Source organism: Myodes glareolus, chromosome 20 (genome assembly GCF_982192425.1).
Source record: "Myodes glareolus chromosome 20, mMyoGla1.1, whole genome shotgun sequence".
In the NCBI taxonomy this organism is placed as follows: domain Eukaryota; kingdom Metazoa; phylum Chordata; class Mammalia; order Rodentia; family Cricetidae; genus Myodes; species Myodes glareolus.
The window spans coordinates 13,390,367-13,413,546 of record NC_142045.1 but is presented as its reverse complement, the minus strand read 5'-3'; the positions used below and the strand labels follow the sequence as shown (position 1 = coordinate 13,413,546).

The window sequence follows — 23,180 nt, the reverse complement described above, 5'->3', positions numbered from 1 at the left end:
CACGTCTGGATTTAGTTCTCACTAGAATGGTCTTCTAACATGGAGTTAGAAATAATCCAGAAGGGATTGTGACTGGTAATTTCGTGGGGAGATTTTCACAAGGATTGTGAACATGACACTTAGGCTTTCTCATGCTTTTTAAGAGCAATTTCTTATTGGTAGTTCCCAAAGTTAGTTTAAAGACAATGAAAGTCCTTAGTTCCTTCTTTAAGTAAGATGATGGAGGCTGAGAACTCAAGCGCCAGTCAAAGCAGAAAAAGAAAGGAAGAGAAGCAGTTTGGCAAAGGCATTTAATAATTCATTAATTTATATTCTTCTTATAAAGAAAAACTGTAGATCACAAACCACTAAGAAATTATATGCTTTAAAAGACTTACCCCTCACTTTTTATGTCTTTATTGGTTAATACCCTAGGTTCAATATATTTCAAATAATTAAATACTGCAACTGGGACATTAAAATACAAACTAATTTACCAAAATAATTGTATTCTGAGTATTATGTACAATATTATACATTTTACATTACATAATGGGCTTTTATACATAAAAATGAGATTTGATTTATGACTGCTAGTAATCAAAAATATGGGACAGTTCTATGCACACATACACAATTGCTCAGCTGGGAAAATCAACACCATACATGACTGTGGCTATTAAAAACTAAAATTACATTCATACAATAAAAGCACAAAATGAAATTCATTTTTATGATTTTGGAAGTAGCATTTAAAAACCACACACAGATGAATTGTGACCCAGTTCTACATGTTTAACCATATCAATGATCCAAGCTGAAATATGTGCTCATTAATGGGAAAAATTTCCACTTTGAATTTTCTCCTAAGGGATGTATTATTACTCACAGCCATTAAAATGCCTTATATATAGGCAAAGGCAGGTCAATTCTGGGTAAACAGTAAAGCCACTGAGGGTGCAGTGGCTTTACTTATCATAGTGCTATAGACATTTCACTACATAGTTCTGAAAAATAATCTTATTAAACTGTAGCATTGCATGCTTTCATATCGATAGCTGTGATCCAAACAGTTACATACCAAGGCACAGAGCTTAGGGGAGAAATATGTGCTGAAGAAACTGGATACCAAGGAGAATATAACTAAGAGACTTTAGGTAAGAAATAATGGAGACTGGGAGCTCACCCAGGAAGCAACTTCACACAGACTCGATCAGTTTCTAAGTGTGTCAGCCCTTGTTTGGCCTCTATAACTGAAGGCTAAGTCCAAGATACTTTCCTAGGGGTATTAATAGTATTCGATTTTCATACTTGATTCCTCTAGAACATGGCAGCTGTGATCTTTCGGCATTGCTAACTGACCTGAAAGTTTGAAACCACAATGTCTTTGCTCTGCCACTCACACACAAAAAGCTTTGCAGTTACATGTCAAAGGCGCAGATGGATCTCATTTCCAGACAGCCTGTGGCAGTGACATCCTATCAGAGCCATATTTAAGAACCTATAGGAATAGCCACTAGGAGACCGTCACTCCCTTGACATTTGCACAATGTTTTCCAGTACACTTTGTTTCTAAATCCAATCCTGCCTTCTATCCAATATCAACGGCAGACTACCTGGAAGCCAGAAAAAAAAAAAAAAAAAAAAAGGTAACGAGCTGAGACATCCACCAAACCCAAGCACTTTTTCCAACATCACACCATCTCTGAGGAATGAGATTCGGTCTTGAAGGCATGTCTTATTGTTTTTCTTCTTCTCCATGTTTAACTTGACTATAAAAGAAGTTCTAAGTTATCAAAATATATTCATATAAATGTATAGCATTTCTAATATAAAAGTTAAGAAAGTCTAAACCCTTACTTTTGTATGTAATTAAATATTCTAGGAATTCAGTAGGCGGGACTTGTTTTAGAGCAGCATGAAAAAAATGGATGGCTGAGCAGAGTCTAGCAATCGGGTCCGGCTACATTTCGGCTCTCCGATGTGATTTCTCTGCGAGAGCGGCCCCCTCTTCTTCCTCTTCTTCCTCCTCCTCATAATGCTCCTCTCTTCCTTTGGAATGGGCACCATTTGGAGCTCCTGGCTCTTCGCCATCATTATTTTTATCATCAGCCTAAAAGATAAAAGAAAAAGATTAAAAACAACAAACTAAGAGCGAATGTAGAGTCTGTGATGGATAATGCTCTCCAACAAAGGCTGCAAAGGAATTCATTTTGGAGGAAGAGAAGGCGTGAAGAAAATGACCTCATCAACAGCACCAGTACAGCCTCACAGTGTTCCAGTTATCATAACTTCTTAATTCTAGGCCGGCGTGCTAAATTTGTCATTGTCTTAGAGGTACAGAGAATATGCAGTTGGTCTCTGTGTGGATGTGTGCGATTTACATGTGTAAACGTGACATGTCAGAGCAGGGTAGGCAAAGACACACATTCTGGCATACATACATGTAGGCACACACACACACTCACACTCACATTCAAAGAAATATACATACGTTTTCACCATAGGCCTCTTCAGCATTGTGCTCCAATTCCCGTTTCTTCTCTTCAGTCAAATCTTCCTGGACCTAGAACACAATCACAAATACCAAGTGAAGCTTTCCCAGTTAAGCATGTGTGGTGAAACGTTCCGATTTCTACGACACTCATTCAAAATTGCACATCTTTACAAAGAAAGGAACTAAAATGAACGCTGAAAAATGATACAAGTCAAAAGTTTGACTTGTCCAGTAGGTGTACGGAAGTGTGCAGTATACCTCCGGAGAAACTGTCGGCAGTTAGTGGTTGCTGGAGAAACAGGTGCCATTTTCTTCAGTGGAGGAGCACTGAGAAGATGCACGTGCGCCAGTAAATCACCTCATGGTCGGGCAAGAAATTCTAATTCAACTCAGTGGGCCACACCCAATAGGAAGATGTGAACATAGGAAGAAGACTCGTTGAAAAGAAGCATCCCAGAGGGAAAGGGAGCAGGAGGAGGGAGGAGGATGGGAAAGGGCAATGGAGGGGAGAATGGTTAAAATTTATTATATAAATATATGAAACTGTCAAAAAGAGAAATTTAAAAGTCAGTGTGATTCTCAAAGACGGACCTGGCTCTCTGTTTCAATAAAACTTTATTTACAAAACAGGTTGTGTGTACTGGAGTCTTCTACCTCTTAACATACACTGTGGAAAGACAACCCTGAACAAAAGGCTGTCTCTAAACATTTCTTTCTATCGAAACAGTGAGGTTGGTTTTGTTGTTTTGCTTTGGTTTCAGGCAGGGTCTCACCTCAAGCTCACAATCTCCCTGCCTCAATTCCTGGAGTGCTGTGATTACAGATTTGTTTCAGCATGCTGGGGAAACACTTTTTATTATGGAAACCTTCAATAACATGCCAATAAAGAGAATCACTTAGTAAGACTTTTATAGCCATTAATCTCAACATGGCCATACTTGCATCATCTATGACATGACTACTTCTTCAATGAATTATGTATATACCTGTGTATATAGTGTATATGTTCATGTGTATATGCATGTGTGTCCAGGTGCACCAGAAATGGGAGGTCAGAAGTCAATGTCAGGTGTTTTCCTCAATCTTTCAGTCTCTCATTGATCCCAAAGCTCATCTGTTTGCCTAGTCTGGCCTGTGAGCCCCAGGGACCCTCCTCTCTCTTTCTTCCCAGTGGAAGAATTACAAGTGTGTATTATCAAGATTTTTAGTTTTTTTTTTTAAATGTGATTGCTGCAAACCTAACTCAAACATTCAAGCTTATATCATAAATATTTTACTAACTGAGACATTGCCTCGGCCTTTTGCTGAATTAGTTTTAAAATTTCTACACATCTTGCAGTTTCCATGTAATGGCAAGTACATTCCATGGTATACATCTCTGGCAATGCACATTTCTCTATACAAACAATGTGTTATCACATCTGATAGCTTCAGTAACTCTGTGCTGTATATAAAATCTATGGCTAGCCCACACTCACACTTTCTTGACTATCTTTTGAAAATGTTTTTGTGTTTTGTTTTGAAATTAAAGTATTACACTGCCGCCCAGGCAGACATGGAAACTCACTAAGTGACCCAATCTGGCATCAGCCAGTGGTCCTTTTGTCCAACAGCCTTTTGAGTGCAGGGACCACAACTGTGAGTCTTCCTACATTAAAGGGTTAGCTTTATTAAAATACATCTGAAATGTCACTACATCTGACTAGGCTGCTAACTGTTATAAAAATCTTTGTACTTTGTCCTAATCACAATCTAAACAAAGATCATGGATAACACGGGATTCCTTTCATTCTTTTTTCTCAAAAAAAATAAATAAAAAATAAAATAAAATAAAAAACTCTTGGTGCACTTCAGTCTTGTATGCCTTCAGCCATCCCTCCAGGTCCTTATATTTCCTGGGAGTGAAGCTAACATTAAGTATGAGCAAATTTGGGTTCAACTTAAGAGCCAAGGGCATTTCAGAAGCGGGGCTGAAAACTTCCTGGTTTCATTTCCACAGCATGCACCCTGTGTATGTTTGTTCTAATTACAGCAAGGTCGTCCTGATCAGTGACATCAGATGTTGACAGCCCATGCTCACAGAAAGTTCTCTGACCTCTGTTCAGGTAGTGATGTCATTCATTGATGACTATATCTTAAGTCGATTGTTTTATTTAAGAGTTACATCATAATGACTTTCTGGTTCTATTTGTTCTTTCTATATTAGTTCCCACCAAGAACTCCCTCCCATTAACTTTGAGTTCTTGGTAGACTTAATAATGCCAACCTTACACCAGCCCTGAGTAAACTGTGGTTAGAATTGAACAATAAACAACAAATTATATGATACTGATAAACACAACTAACCTCTCTGAAGCTCGGATTTCTTATACATGCAATAAAAGTGTTGAATAAAAATTCACAGCACTTGGTGATTATGTGTGTGTTGGAGGCAGGAGCAGTCTGAGAGCTGTGGGTCCTTTTGTAAGCATTCAATGAGAAAATGTTTAGCAAATGTATGTAACCGTTCACATAAGTTCAGAAGGCCACACTTTTTTTTTTGTCTTGTTTTATTTATTGCTTTTTGTTTTTCATGACAGGGCTTCTCTTTTGGTGCCTGTCCTGGAACTAGCTCTTGTAGACCAGGCTGGTCGCGAACTCATAGAGATTCACCTGCCTCTGCCTCTGGAGGGCTGGGATTAAAGGCCTGCGCCAACACCACTGTGTACCTAGCTAGGAACCTAGCCTTAAGAAGCTGAGCATGAGAGGATTCGGAGGTAGTGGCATGTGAGACAGGCAAAGTCCTTCAAAAGCGTTAGCTACAATGGCTGATCTGCAAGGTTTAAAACATCTGTGCCCATTCAAGAGGCCTCCCACCCTTCCTAGCAGATCTTATCGAACTCCTCAACTTTGAAAGTGTGTCTATGAATGGGGTCCCCTTCCTCTCCCACACTAAAACAATGCAATGTGTCCAGGCTTCTAGTTCACTGTTCCTCTCGCTGTGGGATGCTCAGCATCTCATTTTTCCTAGCTGCTCTTCAGGCCTCTATGGAGGGCCTCGGGACAATGCACAGGGCTGGATAATTCAATACAGTCCGTGCAAGGGATGCTCCATGGACAAGGCAGGCAGCTAAGACTGGAAAGAAAAGCGTTCTGAGAGTTGTCGACAGTAGTCCCAAATGACAGGTGCATGCATGCCTGCATGCCTGGGTGCGTGCGTGCCTGGGGCTTCACTGTCAGTGTTAGCAGTCCAGCTGAACCAAGGAGAGGAACAATGGAAGCAGGGAGGGGTGCTGGCTGCAGTGGAAGAGCACAAGGCTCTCCGCCTTTATTCCTATTCTTTCCTGTCTTCCTTTTCTTTCCGTCCTGTCTTTCTTCCCTTCCCATCCTAGATACTACTCACAGCTCAGGGTTTGTTTCTCTCCTTCACCTTAACTGATCACACTACAGAGCTGCGAAGGAATCAGCAAACACTGATTAAACTTTTATGTCTACCCTGCTGAATTTTTAAAAGGAAGCCAAGGTGAACCCTTTCCCTCTTAATCCCTCAGAGCTCCCCCTTAGCCTCCTTAAGGAAACAAAGGACTACTGGCCCAGACATCCTGTTACAAGGGCAGCCCTGATGAACAGCTTTCTGTGGCAAATGTCTTAATATTCAAGGCTGCTATGCTCTCCGATGCTCTATTTGAAAAGCCAATCTCTGGGTCTTCATGAAGATGAACAGCAGCAGGGGAAACGCAGGAGGGATGCAGAGATCAAGCCTGTTACAGACAGCACGGCCGTGGTCATAAAGGGCAGCATCATTTTCTCTTTCCTTGGGATAAGCACAAATTGTAGCATTGGCTCTAAAAAGCTGACAGAGGCAGAAAGAACAAGGCAGTGATTCATGAAGGCAGCTGAGGGTGCACGTGCCCCACTGCAGAGCACGAACTCCCCGAGCCTGTCTTTAGACCACCATGTCTGCCATCTCACCTGTCCTTTCTCCCCAGGGACAAAGCCTTCTGTTTCCAAGACACTGATGATGAGGTGGCTCTTAACCAGTGCTTTAACGTGGGAAACACTGACTTGTCTATAGAGGGAGTAAATGTGGGGTCTTGACCTGATGCAAATCATACATATCATGGTAGTTTGAATGAAAACGGCCCCCATAAGTTCACAGGGAGTAGTCTTCCTGGAAAGGATTTGGACATGTGTCCTTGTGGAGTGGGTGTGTCCTTATTGCAGGAAGTGTGTCCTTTTGGGTAGGCTTTGAGGTTTCAGAAACTCAAGATAGGCCAAGCGGCTCATTCTCTTCCCACTACCCGCCCATCAGGATGTTGAACTCTCAGCTGCTTCTTTACTAATGTCTATGTCTGCCTGAGTGCTCTCATGCTTCTCATTGTGACAATAACGAACGAACTAAACCTCTGAAATGTAAGTCAGCCGAAATTATAAATTTTCCTTTATAAGAATTGCTGGGGGAACTCCATAGGACCAGGAGCAGATCCAGACCACGGGCATTTATGAAAACAGGACTGAGCCTGCAACCTAGGCCAGAGCAGGCCTGAGACAGCAATCTCCACAGGAGCAGGATTGAGCCAGTGACCTAGACCGGAGCAGGCATGAGATAGCAAACTCCACAGGAGCAGGTACAGGGGAGCAACCACTGAGAGAATGGACTGGATCCAGAGATTTCTGTGGGTCCAGCAGTGAGTCTGGGACCTCAGAGGAACTAGGCCTGAGCCAGGACCTCTATGGGTCCAGCAGTAAGTCTGGGACCTCTGAGGGAGTATGCCTGAGCCAGGACATCTGTAGGCCCAGGTGTACTGGAGTCTGGAACCTCCAAGGGAATAGATCAGAGCCAGAGACCTTTGTGGGACCTTGCCTGAGCCGGGAACCTCCACAGGAGTGGATCCATACCAGGGACATTTACAGAAACAGGGCTGAGCCAGCAACCTAGGCTACAGCAGGTCTGAGACAGTGAACTACACAGAAGCAGAGCAAACCCTGGGATGACTGGAACCATGAAACTGACTGCAACACGGGAGCAACCATCTGAGCCTTGGATACACCTGGCACCTGAAAGGCTGATTACCAGAGTCACAGACAGCCCCAACTACACCAATCAGAGGAAAAGATGTGTAGACAAGGTAACAACACACGCAACACCACAAAGAGCAACACGACATCAGTAAATCCTAAAGACCCCACAACAGCAAGACTTGAACAACCAAATACAGATGAAGCAGAAGAAAATGACCTAAAAATTAACTTTAAGAGAAATTTTGAGGCCCTTAAAGAGGAAATGACCAAAGAATGAATAAGGAAAATGTGGTACATTTACACAGTGAAGTACTACACAGCAGAAAAAAATAATGACATCTTGAAATTTGTAGGCAAATGGATGGAGTTAGAAAACATCACATTGAGTGAAGTAAGCTAGATCCAGAAAGACAATTATCACATGTGCTCACTCATAAGTGATTTTTAAACATAAAAGAAAGAAAACCAACCTACAATTCACATTCCCAGAGAGAACCTAGACAAGAATGAGGACCCTAAGAGAGACATACATGGATCTAATCTACATGGAAAGTAGAAAAAGACAAGATCTGAGAAAATTGGGAGCATGGGGACCATGGGAGAGGGTTGAAGGGGAGGGGAGAGGACGGGAGGGGAGCAGAGAAAACTGTGAAGCTCAATAAAATCAATATAAAAAAAAAGAATTCCTGTGGTCATGGTTTCTCTTTGTAGCAGTAAAACTCCAAGACACTTCCACACAGAGTTCACTAAAAAGGCAGCTGCAACAGAAAATCCCTCATCATCCTCACTGATTAATCAGAGGAATAAGATACTGGGATAGGTTTTATATAAGATTCATTAGTGGTAATATGCCAGAAATCTACAATGGAAAGCAAATTAAAATTCAATATTAGAAACTCCATCTAAATGCATCTTAATTCAAGTGAAGTCCACTTCCTTTTACATTTTACCTCCTCCTTTCCTTTTCTTTCCCTTTTTCTTTAGGTGGAGGGTGCTGGAGACTGAGCTCAAGACCTCTTACTTGCCAGGTGACCCAGCCCTCATTATTAAGCTTAATTAAGATTCTGCACTCATATGAAGTAAGAGATCTGAAAGAAAGATTGGTGACTTTCTAGAAATACTTGGCATGGTTTAGATGGGTCCCAGTTCACTCTGTGGGATCTCCCTGAGAAGGCATAGAGAAGATTCCAAAAAGAAAGGTACATGTGTTAGTGCATACTCCCTGGATGTAGAGAGCCTTGTTCTCTCTGTGATGTGGGAAAATAGATACTCAAAAGACCACATGGATCTACGTTTGCCAGAGAGAGGTCTTCTTGATTCCAAATTTCAGGTCATTTAAAATCTCTCTGGTTTGCTACCTTCTAAGTCTTTCAAAGACCATGCTCCATTACTTCTTCAAGCTCCCACCCCTTTCTCATTCCATTTAAGTCTGAATGTCAAAGTCAACAGAGCCAAGGTTTGTCTGAAGGTAGTATTCCCAGTGTGCCCAGTCCCATACATCCAATCATATACCTCTTCCTCTCCTTCTTCCTGGTACTGCTCATCAACATTATCCTCCTGCTGATCTGGATTCCCTGCCATCTGTCGAAACAAAAGGAGATGCTCATGATACTGTACCCTGGAGAAGCGTCTCACAGGATGCTGGGTCAATGATGAAAAGTGGACGTGCAAACGCATCGGTAACCAGAAAATGATGAATGTTCACTTCTTAGAAGGCGTGTGTGTCATCCCTTCCCTCACTCTTGGGGTACAGGCATATTATCCTACAAGGGTCCAAAACCGGACTTTGTGCTGATGTGGCAAACTGCTTCTCAACCCACACAACTACGTGCTTTTGCCGCAGAGTAGGCATTCACTAAGATGCTCAGGCTGAACCCACTCTTCACGACAGGCATCATCTTACCACCAAGTGCTCATCCATCTCTGCATTCTCTCGCTTGGGCTCCCTTGGTCTTTGCTCTTCACTTTCCTCTGGCAAGTTTTCTTCTCTCACTTGCTCAGCTTCCTCAAATTCATCTTCCCCTTGATTGTTGGGGTCGTCTGCTGGGTTGATATCCTCCACAGCTGCTGTCTGGAAAATGTTCATAAAACAAACAGACTTCATTGGAAACATGCCGGCAGAGATGGAGACTGTACTTCATGCGGGGAACCACAGCTTTGAGCCTGTTCCACCTTGACTAGAGGTCAGAGAGTTTGAGCCTGGAGCTCTTTGGAAGTTCTTCACAACAGGTGTGGCCACAAATCCTGACCTAGGATGTGGTTACTTAGTGTTGTGGACATTAAGATGGCCCATAGACGTGCATCTGCTCCACCCTGACCAAAGGTCAAAGAATTCAAGCCTATTTCTGCTCCTCCTTTTTTAAAATAGAAGGTTTGACATAGAGAGTGGCTGCCTACCGGATACTCGGTCTAGGATGTATTCACTGCATATCCTACCCAAAACATCAAATGCTTTTCTCAGGAAATAAATGATCTATTTGAGGCATGCCAAATTTCTTGATCCACTAGGGCTATCACGAAGCAGAGCGATATTGCTTTAGAACGGGACAGGAGAAATCAGACAATGCACCATCAAAGGTATGTCCAAGGCAGCTCTGAGTAATTGTGTCCCACAAATGCCTTTCAAATGAACTGACATTGCAATTACTGCAGTTATCCATTTAAGCCCCTAGCACTCCTGTTAAATAACATGCATCGTCACAATCATCCTGAGATGGGCATCCCCAATCCTTTGGTAAGCCAGGGAACACTGCTCTCCATGAGATGCTGAAGCCACAGATGGGGCTCAGCCTCTCAGTGCTGTGCTGACCAAGGGCTCTTTCTTCAATGCGCCAAGCTACTTAAGCACGGTCAAGAGCTCCCTGCAGGGTCCGGTGGTTTATTACTGCACAGCCCTGGCTGGAAGCTTCAAGTGCAAATGACACTGCTCTCAGTATAAATGAGAAGTCATCACCATCACACCCAATTCCAATTACTTTGTAATCTCTTGCCTTATAGGCTCTCTTGAATGAATTATTGGCCATTTGTGTGGGGGATAAAGAAGGCACTGTAACCCACTCCCCACAGAAAAACAACACTAAGTAACTTCTATATTAAAAAAAAGCTCATAATAGAAATACAAATTCTATTCCCAACTCCACCCAAACAATAGTTGAGAGGGTTGGAGGAGGGGCTAATGTTACATCAAATACAATAATAAACACAGAATGGGACAAGAGGTGACTCGCAATGTCTAGTTAGAAGAAGGCATGTTAAAAGGCCTATCTTTTCTAGTGCATTGGCTACAATAAACAAAAAGCTGTCAGTCAAGGATCAGATGCCACCAGCCAGGAGTCCCACAGCAGATTCTAATCGCAAGTGTCTGTCATACCGAACCCTTCCCCACTGGCGGCCTTCGTCTCCTCTTACACACTTGCAGACTTTTGTGCTCTGGCTTTCTCGCTCTCAAGGGATATTTTCTCACTCCCTCATGTGTTCCTGCTTCAATTACTGGAAGAAGTTCAGAGCTAGGTTTCCAGCTGCATATTTTCCTAAATGCTATCGCAGAGAGGGGAAGAGAAGGTATTCTGTCCCATCTTAGTGCCAGGTAGGTAGAAATGCCACCTGCATCAGAGGGCTCCAAGCAATGACCAGAATGACTTTGGCACTGATAACCGTGAAGGACCTGGCTCTTCCTTCCAGTTCCATTGGTCAATTTAGACAGAACTCATAAAACATCAGGGATTGAATGTCACCCCAATGTGAGTATTGATTTATCTATATGTAATAAGATAGGTAACATAGACTGCAAGCCTCATCTACACAAAAGACAATGTTGGATTCATTCCAAATTGCTTGCATTGCTCCTGAGTAGGGTTGAGGACCTAGACTGCTCAAGGTGAAGGGTGAGGGTCTTGTTCTCAGTCAATACAAAGGCTAACCAGGCATCTACATAATTACATTCTGAACTGTGTACCCTATCTTGGCACCTAGTCACCTCTTTTCAAATCTGAAGCTGTATATCCTTATTCACTGTTACTAAGAAGGTAACTAGACAGCTGGGTAGGAACCAAGTCACATGACACATGCCAACAGACCACACAACACGCTCAGCAAACATGAAGTCCTTTCTCTAACACTACGCTGGCTTGCCCCTCCTTGCAGTCCTTGAGAGCACTGTGTTTTTCAATGCCTTTTTCAAGTTTGCTCTTCTAGGTTTAGGCAAAGTCATTTTCTTTTAAATCCCTAGAGCAACCTCCAGCCCAAGTCCTCACAGTCCCACAGGAGGAAGCAGAGCTTGGTGAAACCAGAATTGCTAAGCATCGAGCCTTAAAGAAAGATACCTGGTCACTCGGAAGGCTGGAGCAGATGTAGTCAAACCACCTGGCGTTCCTTTGCTATTCTCTTAGAAACCAGCCTTCATCTGAATTCCTCCCAAATCTGAGACTTGTTTAGGCCCTAGCCCTGGGTTTAGTCTCTCAGTGAATAGAACTCATCCTTAGGAAGCCCCATGGACTTAGCATCCTGCATCAATAGAATTCCTCCTTCTGCGGCTTCCTCTCTTGGTCCAAGCCTTGGGAGAACTGTTTGCCAATTGACAGAACTCAGTCTTATGATAAAGGTCTTGGGAAATCTGCTAGAGTGGGGTATTTTGAAAGGGAATTTCAGCCATCCCTGAAGCTTTATTGATAAGAATTGTCACATGGAGACGTTTGCCCCAAAGTTCTACCGTGTTTGAAAGTGTGAGAAAAACCAACACAGGATCATACTCTCAGAATGTTTTGAGGCAGAAACTGAGCAAATCCAGCTGTTCCCGAGTTTTATTCTAATCCCTTGGCTGCTCAGGCCTCTGCTGGCTCTGATTCCTGGAGGGATCCCCGCAACGTCCTACCTCATGATTTGCAGTTAAACACTTGTGTTTTGTTCTGACACGGTTATGTAAGAGGCCCTCCTCGGTCAGGTGAGAAAGCACATCTGGAGCCAGAAGCCACATTTTCCTCCTGCCTGCCTGGTGAGTTACTAACCCTGGGGACCAGCGGAGGACACTTACATCTGCCTCAGCTTCTGGGTCAGCTTCTTGGCGCCCTGGTTCATGAGGTTCCTGCCTGTTGCCTGGATCCCCTTCCGCTTCATCCTGGCGCTGGTTATCTCTTTCATAGGCTAGCAAAGCAAAGGAATGATAGTCAGCCCTAAGTGGATCACGCAAGATTTTCCTTGCAAAAAGCAGCCTACAGCGGCTTCCCTGGAGTCTCACCACTCTACCTCACCTCCATATTGGGTGGTGGCACGTCTGGATTTTTGGCTTTCTTTTGTTTGTTTGTTTGTTTGTTTGTTTGTTTTCTAAGCAATTCTAACCCTTCTCCAGGCTGCAAGTCAAATGGATGGATGAATGTACCATTATTTCTTTCTTAAGGGACATCTGTAGCAGAGGTTGCTGTTTCCCCACCAGATGTGAAAGCAAAGGTCAAAACTTTCACAGTAAAAGAAAGACTACACGATTAAACTTTTGGTTGATGTCAGAAAGAGTTTTCCAAGATTAGGACATTTAAAAGTGGACAACAAAACTGTGAACTGAGAAGCACACAGGTCGCTGCCAGGAAACACATCCTGTGTTTATATTAACATAAGAGTTTACTTGATATCCCTGGGTGTGGGGGGGGGGCGTACTCAGATTCACAGACGTATAAATGTACACAAAAATTGCAAATCATTTAAAAGTTAGACAGAAGAGGGAGGGTTAAGTATATAGAGAGTTATTGAGTCTGCACATAATAAAGAAACAGGGGAGCCCGCTGACACGCTGCAAGTGCACAGGGGGCCTTATTAACCGAGAAGGGAGCAAGCAGCTCTTAGCCTTCTGAATAACAAATGAAAGAAGCTAAAGTGACCCACGGGGGACAGAAAGGCAACAATTTCTTGACTCCGAGGGTCACAAAACACCACACTAGGCTGCTGATTGAATGCATGCCTTTGCTTTTCTTCTGGCACTTTCTGGAAAATCAAACATTTGTAGGAGTCAGAGGGGCCAAGCAGAGTTAACTTTGGCCCTGTCTCCACAGGAAGCAGCGTTTGACAAACATCATGCTAGATGTTTGTCATAAATTTAAGCAAGGGTGCACAATTTCCCAGCTAAGTAGAAAGTACAGAAATGTCCTAAAGAATAGCAAGCCTACGATTGTTTGTCAAAAACAGTTACTAAGCACACAATGAGATTCAACAGAAGGGAGCAGACTAGAGAAAAAAAGCCAGTCTCAACCAGTTTTAAGAGCGTTAAATCTTTTTGTGAGCCCTAGGACCACATGTAACAGCAGCGCAAGTGGGAGTCACAGCTGCCCTGTGCGCTCTGCCTGTTGACGCTGCACCATGTGTTTGTCGATAAGGTGGGACAGGACCGAGCTATCTGACTGAGAGGTCACCCTCGAATGAGTCTCACCTCCTCCCTCTTCTTCGTGGATTCCTTGGTCCTCAGCTCTCTGCACGATGTCATTCTCCACAGCATTGTAATTAACTTGCTGCCTGCCAGGGACATAAATTCAGAGATGAAAATTAACAGGCACGGCTTGGGAAAAGGTCATTTATCTTTCAAGACAGGAATAAGTAAGGAGTTTTCAACTTTAAACATAAACCATAACTTGTTTCTGAGATTTAGATACACAGTAAAATATAATAGTGATACCAGATATGCTTTCAAAGCATACTTTAGGAGGCAAAATGTCATTTCATGACAAAATAAAGTTAGAACTAAGTCTGCTAGTCTATTTTGAGATCTATTCCATTTGTTTGTTTGTTTATTTTTTTGTGTGTGTGATGTGTGTGTATGTCAGTTTTGTGAGACACGCACCAACATGCTACTGCATGCACCAACATACTACAGCACATGCCAAGTGGTCTGAAGGAAACCTTGTCTATTATCCTTGACATCAACCTTGTTTGAATCAAGGCCCCCTTTGTGTTGTTTGCCCCCACACACTCCAGGCTATATGGCTGCAAGTTTCCAGAGATTCTCTTGTCTCCGTGCCCCATCCTGTTGTACTGGCCCTGGAATCACGGGCTGTGTACTACTGATCTTAGATTTACACGGACTCTGGGGATTTGAATTTAGGTCCTGATGTTTCTGGGGCAAGCCCTTTATCACCAACCCACCTTCTTAGTCCATACCTACCACCTTTAGGAGGAAAAAGCTATGCTAAAATTAAGGCTCTGGCACTTAATTGCCCAATATTTTTTTCTACCGTGTCTACACGAGTGATATGAGCCTGCTCTTGCCACGGGTTCCAGGGTTACACATCCACAAAGCTGAGCTGACACCAGAGGAAGGACCATCTACACCCGCAAGGGAAGGGGCAGGGTACCGTAGCTGCTCCGGGTGCTGGGGCTGCTGGTCTTCCCCGTGCTCTGCCCGCTTTTGCGGAGCCCCATCCCTGGCCAGGAGCTGCTCCTGCTGCTGTTGCCGCAGCAAGTGGTCCCGCAGCCTCTGTTGGTGCAAAGCTTCCTGGTGTTCTCTCAGCCTCTGGGCTTCCTCATCCCTCCTCGCGGCCAGTCTCTGCTGTTCCAGCTGCTCCTCATAGGGGGATCGGAAACTCGTCACTACCTTGGTGGGATGGTTCACCTGGAACAGAAAGAGCTGATGCTGAGCCAGAGAAGTTAGATCCTCTGGGCCACTCTCTTCATTCCTTGTCAGGACAAATCCAGAAGGCGGGGCGGGCTTCTTAATGCAGGTGAATGCCAATTACATATAGAGTCTGATACCTCGTGATTTTCTTCTTTCTCTGAATGGCCTTGACCGTCTCATAGTAGACCTGCCAGCTAGAAGGCCATCTTCCAGGGAGTTCCCGCACAAATGGAACAGACCCCAACATAAAAAACAAGTTCCACCCTTAATTAAATTTATGCTCATGGGTTCTGGTTGGCCCTTGGGAACCCCACAGTAATTGCACAATTTGTGAGGTTAAGGCTTTGTCTAGGAATAAAGATCCAAGAATGCTAATTAATTCCAACAATGGACATGCAAGTCTCAGGCTAAACAAAATGTCAAATATCAGCTTATACTATGGAAGAAGAGGGGAGAGAGAGGGAGAGAGGGAAAGAGAGAGAGAGAGAGAGAGAGAGAGATGTGAGTATGGGTAGAGACCAGGGGACACCTCAGTGGTCATTCCTTAGATGTAACCTTGTGGATGATTGTTTCGGTTTGTTTAAAACAGGGTCTCCTATTGGCCTGGGACTTGCTGAGTTAAGGCAGGGCCTGTGAGCCCCCAGGGATCTGCCTGTCTCTGTCACCCCAGAATTGCGACTGAATTACACCTTGGTTTGTATTTGTGTTCTTGGACACTGAACCCGGAACCTCATACTTGCAAGGTCGGCCGGTTACAGACTGAGTTGTCACACCAGCCCCAGAAGAGATTTTCTTTAAATAAACTATGCATGGATACAGAGAAAATACATACTGATTAAAAGAAAATCAAACAGTAGTACTTAAAATTCCGCTCCCCAATGAGTTACACATCTTCCTTCCCTTCCCTCCACAACTGAAATACGCAGGCTCGATTATCAGCCAAAGGAAGAGGGCAGAGTTGAGGACCATGAGGCGAAGGGGAGGATGGCCGTGGCACTGGGATACAAAGTTTGTGAGGATCTGAGGGGCAGCAAGAGAGCTCTTCACACCTACTAAGGCTGAAGCTTCGCACAGTTTCAAGGCTCAGAGAACAGGAGGACAAATAAGGTCTCCGAGTTCCAAGGAAATCATCAGCACCCATGTGCATTATCGTTGGGCCTGAGTCTGGGGAAAGGAAAGAGAAGTCCCTCGCTGCCTGCCTCCACGCCACTCTATCCAGCTTTTTCCACGAATTCTGGGGATCGAACCGAGGTCCTCAAGCTTGCACTTCACCGAGCATTTCCATGGTCCCCTTATGCTTTCATTACTACCCAGAACCAAATTCCCCGTCAGAGAGAACTTCTAGGGAGTATCCATGCACCTCAGCTTGAGGGCGGCCATCCAGAAGGTGGGCGGCATCCTGGCCCCGCTGATCTCGCCACTCCCGATCCTGCTCCTCCGGCGAGGGGTCATGTTCCTCCTCTAGACGCTCTGCCTGCCCGACCTGCTCCATCTCCTCCTCTTCCAGTGCCTTCCTGTGCTCCTCTTCCACCTGATGCTCCTCGGGCTCTCTGGGTTCCACTTGGTTCTGCTCTGCCGGAGCCTGAAAGCCTGTTTCCTTCGGCACGGACGGGAAAGGTTTCTCTTCCGTCTTTCTCGGCACTGCCTCAAGGTTCTGCCACACCTCGTTATTTAGAGACACCTAAGGTAAACACGGCACACACACACAAAAAAACTGACACTTTTCTATTTCAGGAGTAGTGACATCCTTCTTTTATCACCACCTTTAAAGAGCTACGGCATAAGCAAAATCCTACAGTTTAGAAATAAACACAACCACGATGTAAAAAAAGAAACCAGGTGTGATGACTATCTACGGAAGTCATCAGAGAACACTGTGTTGTTTTACCCAAAGACAGTAATAATTTCGGGAAAATTCTGTCTCAGAGAACGCTCCTTGGTGAGGAAAGTGAAGTCTACTAGCAACTGTGTATCCAGAAAACACTTCCCTCAGAAGCGATCTGACTCCCGCTTCCCTTAGAACAGACAAGAAGCAAACGAAAAGAAAAACAATACAAACCAGAATCCCTCAAACCTCACACTTATGGCTTACGAAAGTTTCTTCAAGGTCAGCTTTCTCCTTAACAGAGATTTGGAATTACTAGGATAGGCTGTAGAGTCAGTTGACGAAGGAGCAGGTTGCCTTCTCATTAACACCACCAATGAGCGATCAGAGGACTTACATTACTAATAGATACCCATGCTGGTTTAAAACAGTTTCCGCTAAACAAGACACACAATATTCTTTGTTAGAACATTTCAGTTTGTGCCAGTGTTTGTAAGTGCACAGAGACACAGTTGTTTATGCTGGGAGAGCCAGTGGAAGCTTGAGGTCAACCTCAGGTTCATCCTAGGAGCCATCCATCTGCTATGTGGAGACTGGGTGTCTCCTTACGATGCTCGGGATCACAAATTAGACTAGACTGGCTGGTCCACGAGCCCCACAGACCCTCCTGCCTCTGCTTCCTGCAGCACACTACTATTCCAAGCATAGGCTCCAATGCTTGGCTTTTTAATTGGGTTCTAGGAATTGAGCTCAGACATGTGGTAAGAATTTTTGCTGAGTTAATTTCCCAACCCCAATAAAATATTAATGTATCTTATTACATCTTCTGTAAACCAAAGGCAGTCTGTGTCACTGTCAATACAGAAAACCAAAGCCAGAAAAAAAAATTTTTTTTTGAGAAAATGTCCTCTCTGCAATCTGCTGAGTCATAGCCATGTTTTCTGTAACTTTCAAACCTTGCTTTGATCTACATTAGTTAGAAAGATAAAGACACTGGTAGGAAAATCTGTAGTTCCTTTTCCCTTTTCTTCATCAGAAAAAGTTACTTTCTTGGTCAGATTAATTTCCAATAATTAGATGCCTAGGGGACCACACCACGAGAAGTTTGAAATGGGAAGTTCTACTCAGAAGCTAGCAGGGATATAATTATCACTCTTGAAAAAGTCAAGCGTGTAAATCATGAAGTGGGGAGAATAGCTCTTCCTTCAGTATCTGGGAACTTCAACAGTTATACATTTTGACAAAGTCTTCTGGCAAGTTTGCCCTAAAACTGCCCTGTAGAAAAGATTTCTCCCAAGGGCTCTAACACTTTCAAACACCTGCCATTTATCCCCACTCTGCCCCCACGAGGAATGGTGGGGCCGATAACTACTATCCCCAACGCACAGTAGGAGCAAACCAATCTCTGAATCATGGATGGTGAACGCAGTGAACTGGAAGTCAGTCTAGCAGAGCAAAGGGTCCAAGGACAGCTGTGTGATTCTATCCTGCTGTCCTAAACTTCTGAATAAAAAGCCCCAAGAAAGAACTGGGTTGCAAGGACTTCAAGCCTGTTTGTGCAGGAATGCTCTGGTGATGCTAAGAACATTCACAGGACAACTCTGACAGCTCCATTGGTATTGACGTCATTATCGCCATAAGATGGCTATTGGAGACAAAACTTCTCAATCTTTTACTGCCAAGCACATAACAGTACTCATGTGGAGGCCAGAGAACACCTCTTCTCCTTCCTCCATTTGGGTCCTGTGAATTAAACTCAGGTCATTAATCCTGAGAGCTAGGGTCTTTCCGTGTTGAGCCATTTTGCCAGCCCACACAAGTAACTTGTAAGAATGAGTGATCAGCAGGATCCCACCGGTGACGCTCCACTTTTGAGACATGCTCAAGCAAGTCTTGATTTTCACAAAGAACAAGACAAAAGTGGATCATGATCAGGTTACATGGGTATCTTAATATGATTTTGGCATGCTCTATAGAGACCCAGCAATGTAGCATTACATCAAGTTCCATTACATCAACGTTAACAACAAAGTGGCCTGCCACATAGTATTCTCATGCCATTCAAAATTTTGTCCCCTACTCAAAGCAAAGAGAAATCATCTTGCTCTCAAATATTCAGATCCCAGAGCCCCTTTAATACATGTCAATTTACAGAAAGACCAAGCCAGAAAAATTTTTCCCAGTAAATGCTACAGCTTTAACTATCAGTGTGTCCCCCCGCCCCCCCCCCCCCCACAGACTAGCTGAATTGGTTAGAAAGACAAATCCCCAGGCCAAACCTCAAATTAACTGAATTGGAAAGTGGAGGTAAGGCTGAGAAGACTGAGTTGAAACATTCCCCACCAGGGATGCTGATGTATAAGAACTTGTAGGAATCTGCTGGGTAGGAAGAGGGGGCTGTAGGGAGAGCATTTCTCCTCTGGACAGCTCCACAGGGACCATCACAGACCAGGGACCCCAGGCCACACCTCTCACCTCTCTTAGCTGTCCTGTGGGCTTCTCTCTTACATTGTAACCTTGTGGAGTCCCCTGGGAATAGGAAACGTTCCGCGGCTCTGCTCGCTCAGGGTTTCGCAAGCTCGGGATCCTGTTCAGAGTGTCTTTCAGCTGTTTATATTCTGCGACTTGAGTCTGCATAGAAACAGCACAGTTGGGAGAAAATCATGCAATCTGATGAGAGGAGACAACAGTCATACATCAATTAATTCATCAGACGGCCTTGTAGGTTCACTGGATGACTAGAAAGACATTAAACCTAAGGTTGTTAGCAAAGGTGCAGATTGCCCGCATGCACTATAGGTCTTCCTCTCGGGCCATGCTGGACCATTTCTGAGCACATGCAAATTAGAATCAGAATTGAGAGACTGAAAAAATATCCAAGGCATGTTAGTTTCCCAGGCTCCGTGAGTCAAAAGAAGAACTCTGTCAACCATTCTATTATAAACATCATTAATAAAGGACAGCTATGCAATCAACATTTTATTATATTAAAATCGACTTAAAGACTTACATGGTCATTGAAATTGAGGCCCATTAAAAGTATGCCTGAGCTATAACATTCAGTGGAATATCTGTCATCTGTCTGTCTGTCTGTCTGTCTCTCTTCCATGTTTGCCCTCTGCCCCTTAGTTGATTTATGCTCAAATCAGGTCCCTTATTTGCTACTTTCAACACTGTTTTCTAGACTGTGCTCTGCAGTAGCAGAGAACGGTGACATTGTGGGGAAACAAAGGGTTTTTTTTTCTTCATCAATTCTGAATGTATTTTTGGCTTAAAGTGCCAAAGGCCATGTGTGAGAGGGGACTAGTATAGGACAGGAGCATTCCCACACAGATGTGTCTGTGTATTTTGATGGTGGAGATACAGACATGTGTGACTGTTTTTTTAAACAAGGGCCTAGAAAGGGAGAAAACAAGCCGGTAACGTTTAAAAAAAATCAGTACCTATGTCATACACACATTTCACGCCACTACCACCTTCATCCTAAAACCAGAATTACTGTGTAAATAAAACACTTAAAACTCAGGTTCTTTCATGCCTGGGGAGAAGCTCTTTTTTTTTTTAAATGTGCATGTGGTTGTTGTCGCGTCCATATAGGAGATGTATACAGGGTATGTGCAAATATGCATACAAGTGTGTGCACATGCATGTGGCGGCCCGAGGTCCACATCAGGTGACTTTATCGCTAGTCCTCTTTATTTATTTACTTTCTAAGGAAAGGCTTCTCATAGACCTGAAGCTTACTGTTTCAGCCAGGACGGCTCCAGAGAGCTCAGGGAACCACCCGAAGTCCCCAGCCAACTCACAGCTGGAATTCTGTTTATGCTTCGACATCTGAACTTTTCTGTGGGGACCGGAGACCCCAGCTCAGGTCCTCACGATTGCATGGCAGGCACCATACTGATCATGTCAGCTCCCCAGCTCTGTGCTGTCTCTTCCAGTTTTCAAAAGCATAAAGACGCTAGCGGGCTAAATATGTACCAGAGGAGTGTTCTCTTACAGTTTATGTGAAAACGTAGCATGCAGCTGGCCGGGGCCTTTACCTCCGAAATCAATCAGGACATTTAGGAATCGTCTTTGGAGACCAGACAAAGGAAAACAAAGGGCATTTCCATAGGAATGCTCTTCTGTAGAGGGATGTATCAAATTAAATCCCATACATTCTTTGTCTTTTCCTCCAAGACAGTGGTTCTCAACCTGTGGGTAATCAACACCTTTGGGGGTTGAACAACCCTTTCACAGGGGTCACCTGAGATTGTCTGTAATATCAGACATTTACATTCTGATTCATAACAGCAGCAAAAGTAAATTTATGAAGTAGCAATGAAAATAATTCCGTGGTTGCAGGTCACCACAACGTGAGGGACTGTACTAAGAGCATTAGGAAAGTATTACAGCATCAGGAAGGCTGAGAACCGCTGCTCTAAGGTGTGCAAGCCATGAAGGTAGCCTGGTTGTGGTTCTGATATTAGCACATATTAAGAACCACATTAAAACATGTAGAGGCCGTAGTCTCGACTCCAGAAAATACGCTTTTAAAGAACATTTTATTTTTAAATTATTTACATAGGTGTGTGTTTGTTCGGATATACGGACAGTGAATGCAAGAGTCTCGTGGTCAGAAGTGGGTGTGCGATCCGCCGGAGCTAGAGGAGTTGAAGCCTCTGGATGCGAGCGATGAGAAATGAACCTGGGTTCTCCGCAAGAGCGCAATCTGCTCTAACTGCTGAGTCATCGCCCCAGGCCCAAGCAATTCTAGTTCCCGAGGTCTGGGGAGAGGCCACACACCTGAGCTGCTGAGTAAGTCTCATAAACACAACCAAGGATGTGACTTTGAAACCAGGCGCCGGAATCACAATTTTAGAGGGGTGGGCACTTTTCTCAGGCTAACTACCTAAGTTCCTTTCCATCTCAGTTCCTAGATTATTTAGTATATACTCGATTATGAAGATTTTTTAAAATTAATTTTATTGTTATGAATGTGTGATATATATGCGTGTCTCTCTGTCTCAGCCTCTGTCTCTAACTTTCTCGCCAAGTGTGCATGCGTGTATGGTGTGTATGTGTGTGCATGTGTGACTGCATGTCACAGCACATCTGTGGGTGTCAGGGCTGTCCTTCCACATCTGGTGTGGCAAGCTTTTACCCACTAAGCCATTAATAAGCCCTAGGTTATGAAGATTAAATAAAAATTTTAACTATATTTAAAAGTCAACCTGTCAAGAAAGAATGTCAAAGGAGGATTTTGCATAAGAGATGTAGACGCCAGAAATAACAAATTTTCCCTCCCTTGGAGATTTGGATAATGTTGTGATGTGACGTTATGTGCTGACTATGTGCATATTTGAAGTTTAACTCTTTTGTGACGGCAACGGAAGGTTGGCGTATGAGCAGGTACTCAGGTTCTGAGGGCGGAATTCTCATAAAGGAAGTTAGTGCCTTCATCAAAGGAATCCAGGAAGCGTTCTCAGTCTCTCCACCACATGACAATAAGAGAAGCCAGGAGCCAACAACCCAGAGGAGAGTCATCCTGAGAGTCTCAATGGAGGTACTGCAATCTGGGACTCCCAGCTTCCGGAACTACGACAAATCTGTTGTGTCTAAGCCCCCAGTCAATGGTATTTTGTTACCTCAGCTCAAATTAATGAGACATATGACTCTAATTAAGGAAATTAAGGGGTGCACTAGTTACAACGTATGTATTACGACAAAACAAACAAACAACTTGTAAGGCATAACTCTGATCATCCAATAATCAAAATACATGAAGTTACAAAAGCAGTTAAATATATGAGTCAAATAAATAGAAAACTATATATATTTTCGTGTATGTGTGTGTGTGTGTACAAAATTACTTTTTTGTTGCAAAATTCTTTCAGGGCTGGAGGAGGGGAAACTAGGTGGATTTCTGAGGGTGACTGGCATCAATGAGTTCCAGAACACCGAGAGACTGTCTCAACGTGCAGGATGTCCTGAGGAATGACGACTGTGTTTGACCCTCTCTGGCTGTCACCGATACACATGTGCACACAAACATGCATATAACAACAACAGCAAGTTCCAGTGTTGGCTCAGTAACATTACTAGTGTGCTCAGTTAAGAATTTGGTGTGGGTCATTAAGTAACCATTTTAATTCTGTGTCTGCACATTTTCAGGTTGTTGCTTGTTGTGATGTTTATGGCTCTTACAGCGCAGTGTTCAGATCAGTTTACCCCTTTTCCTCTGTGACCCTCACATAAAACAAACCTTGACAACTGTTAGGAAAAAGACAGTGTCTAGAGTCAAC

General features: G+C 43.7%; 1 protein-coding gene across 2 annotated transcripts in view; it reads right to left on the bottom strand.

Annotated features, from left to right (window-relative positions):
- Positions 1–276: 276 nt before the first annotated feature.
- Positions 277–23,180, bottom strand: part of Golim4 (golgi integral membrane protein 4) — a 75,303-nt gene continuing 52,399 nt past the window's right edge. For both annotated transcript variants that reach the window (XM_048424449.3, XM_048424450.3), the window contains 9 exons: positions 19,369–19,524; positions 16,429–16,749; positions 14,809–15,065; positions 13,890–13,972; positions 12,507–12,616; positions 9,381–9,548; positions 8,990–9,058; positions 2,474–2,545; positions 277–2,092 (listed from right to left, as the gene is read on the bottom strand). In XM_048424449.3, the coding sequence (XP_048280406.3) occupies positions 1,943–2,092; positions 2,474–2,545; positions 8,990–9,058; positions 9,381–9,548; positions 12,507–12,616; positions 13,890–13,972; positions 14,809–15,065; positions 16,429–16,749; positions 19,369–19,524 (1,386 nt within the window). In that variant the 3' untranslated portion in view covers positions 277–1,942. The remainder of the gene's footprint in view (positions 2,093–2,473; positions 2,546–8,989; positions 9,059–9,380; positions 9,549–12,506; positions 12,617–13,889; positions 13,973–14,808; positions 15,066–16,428; positions 16,750–19,368; positions 19,525–23,180) is intronic.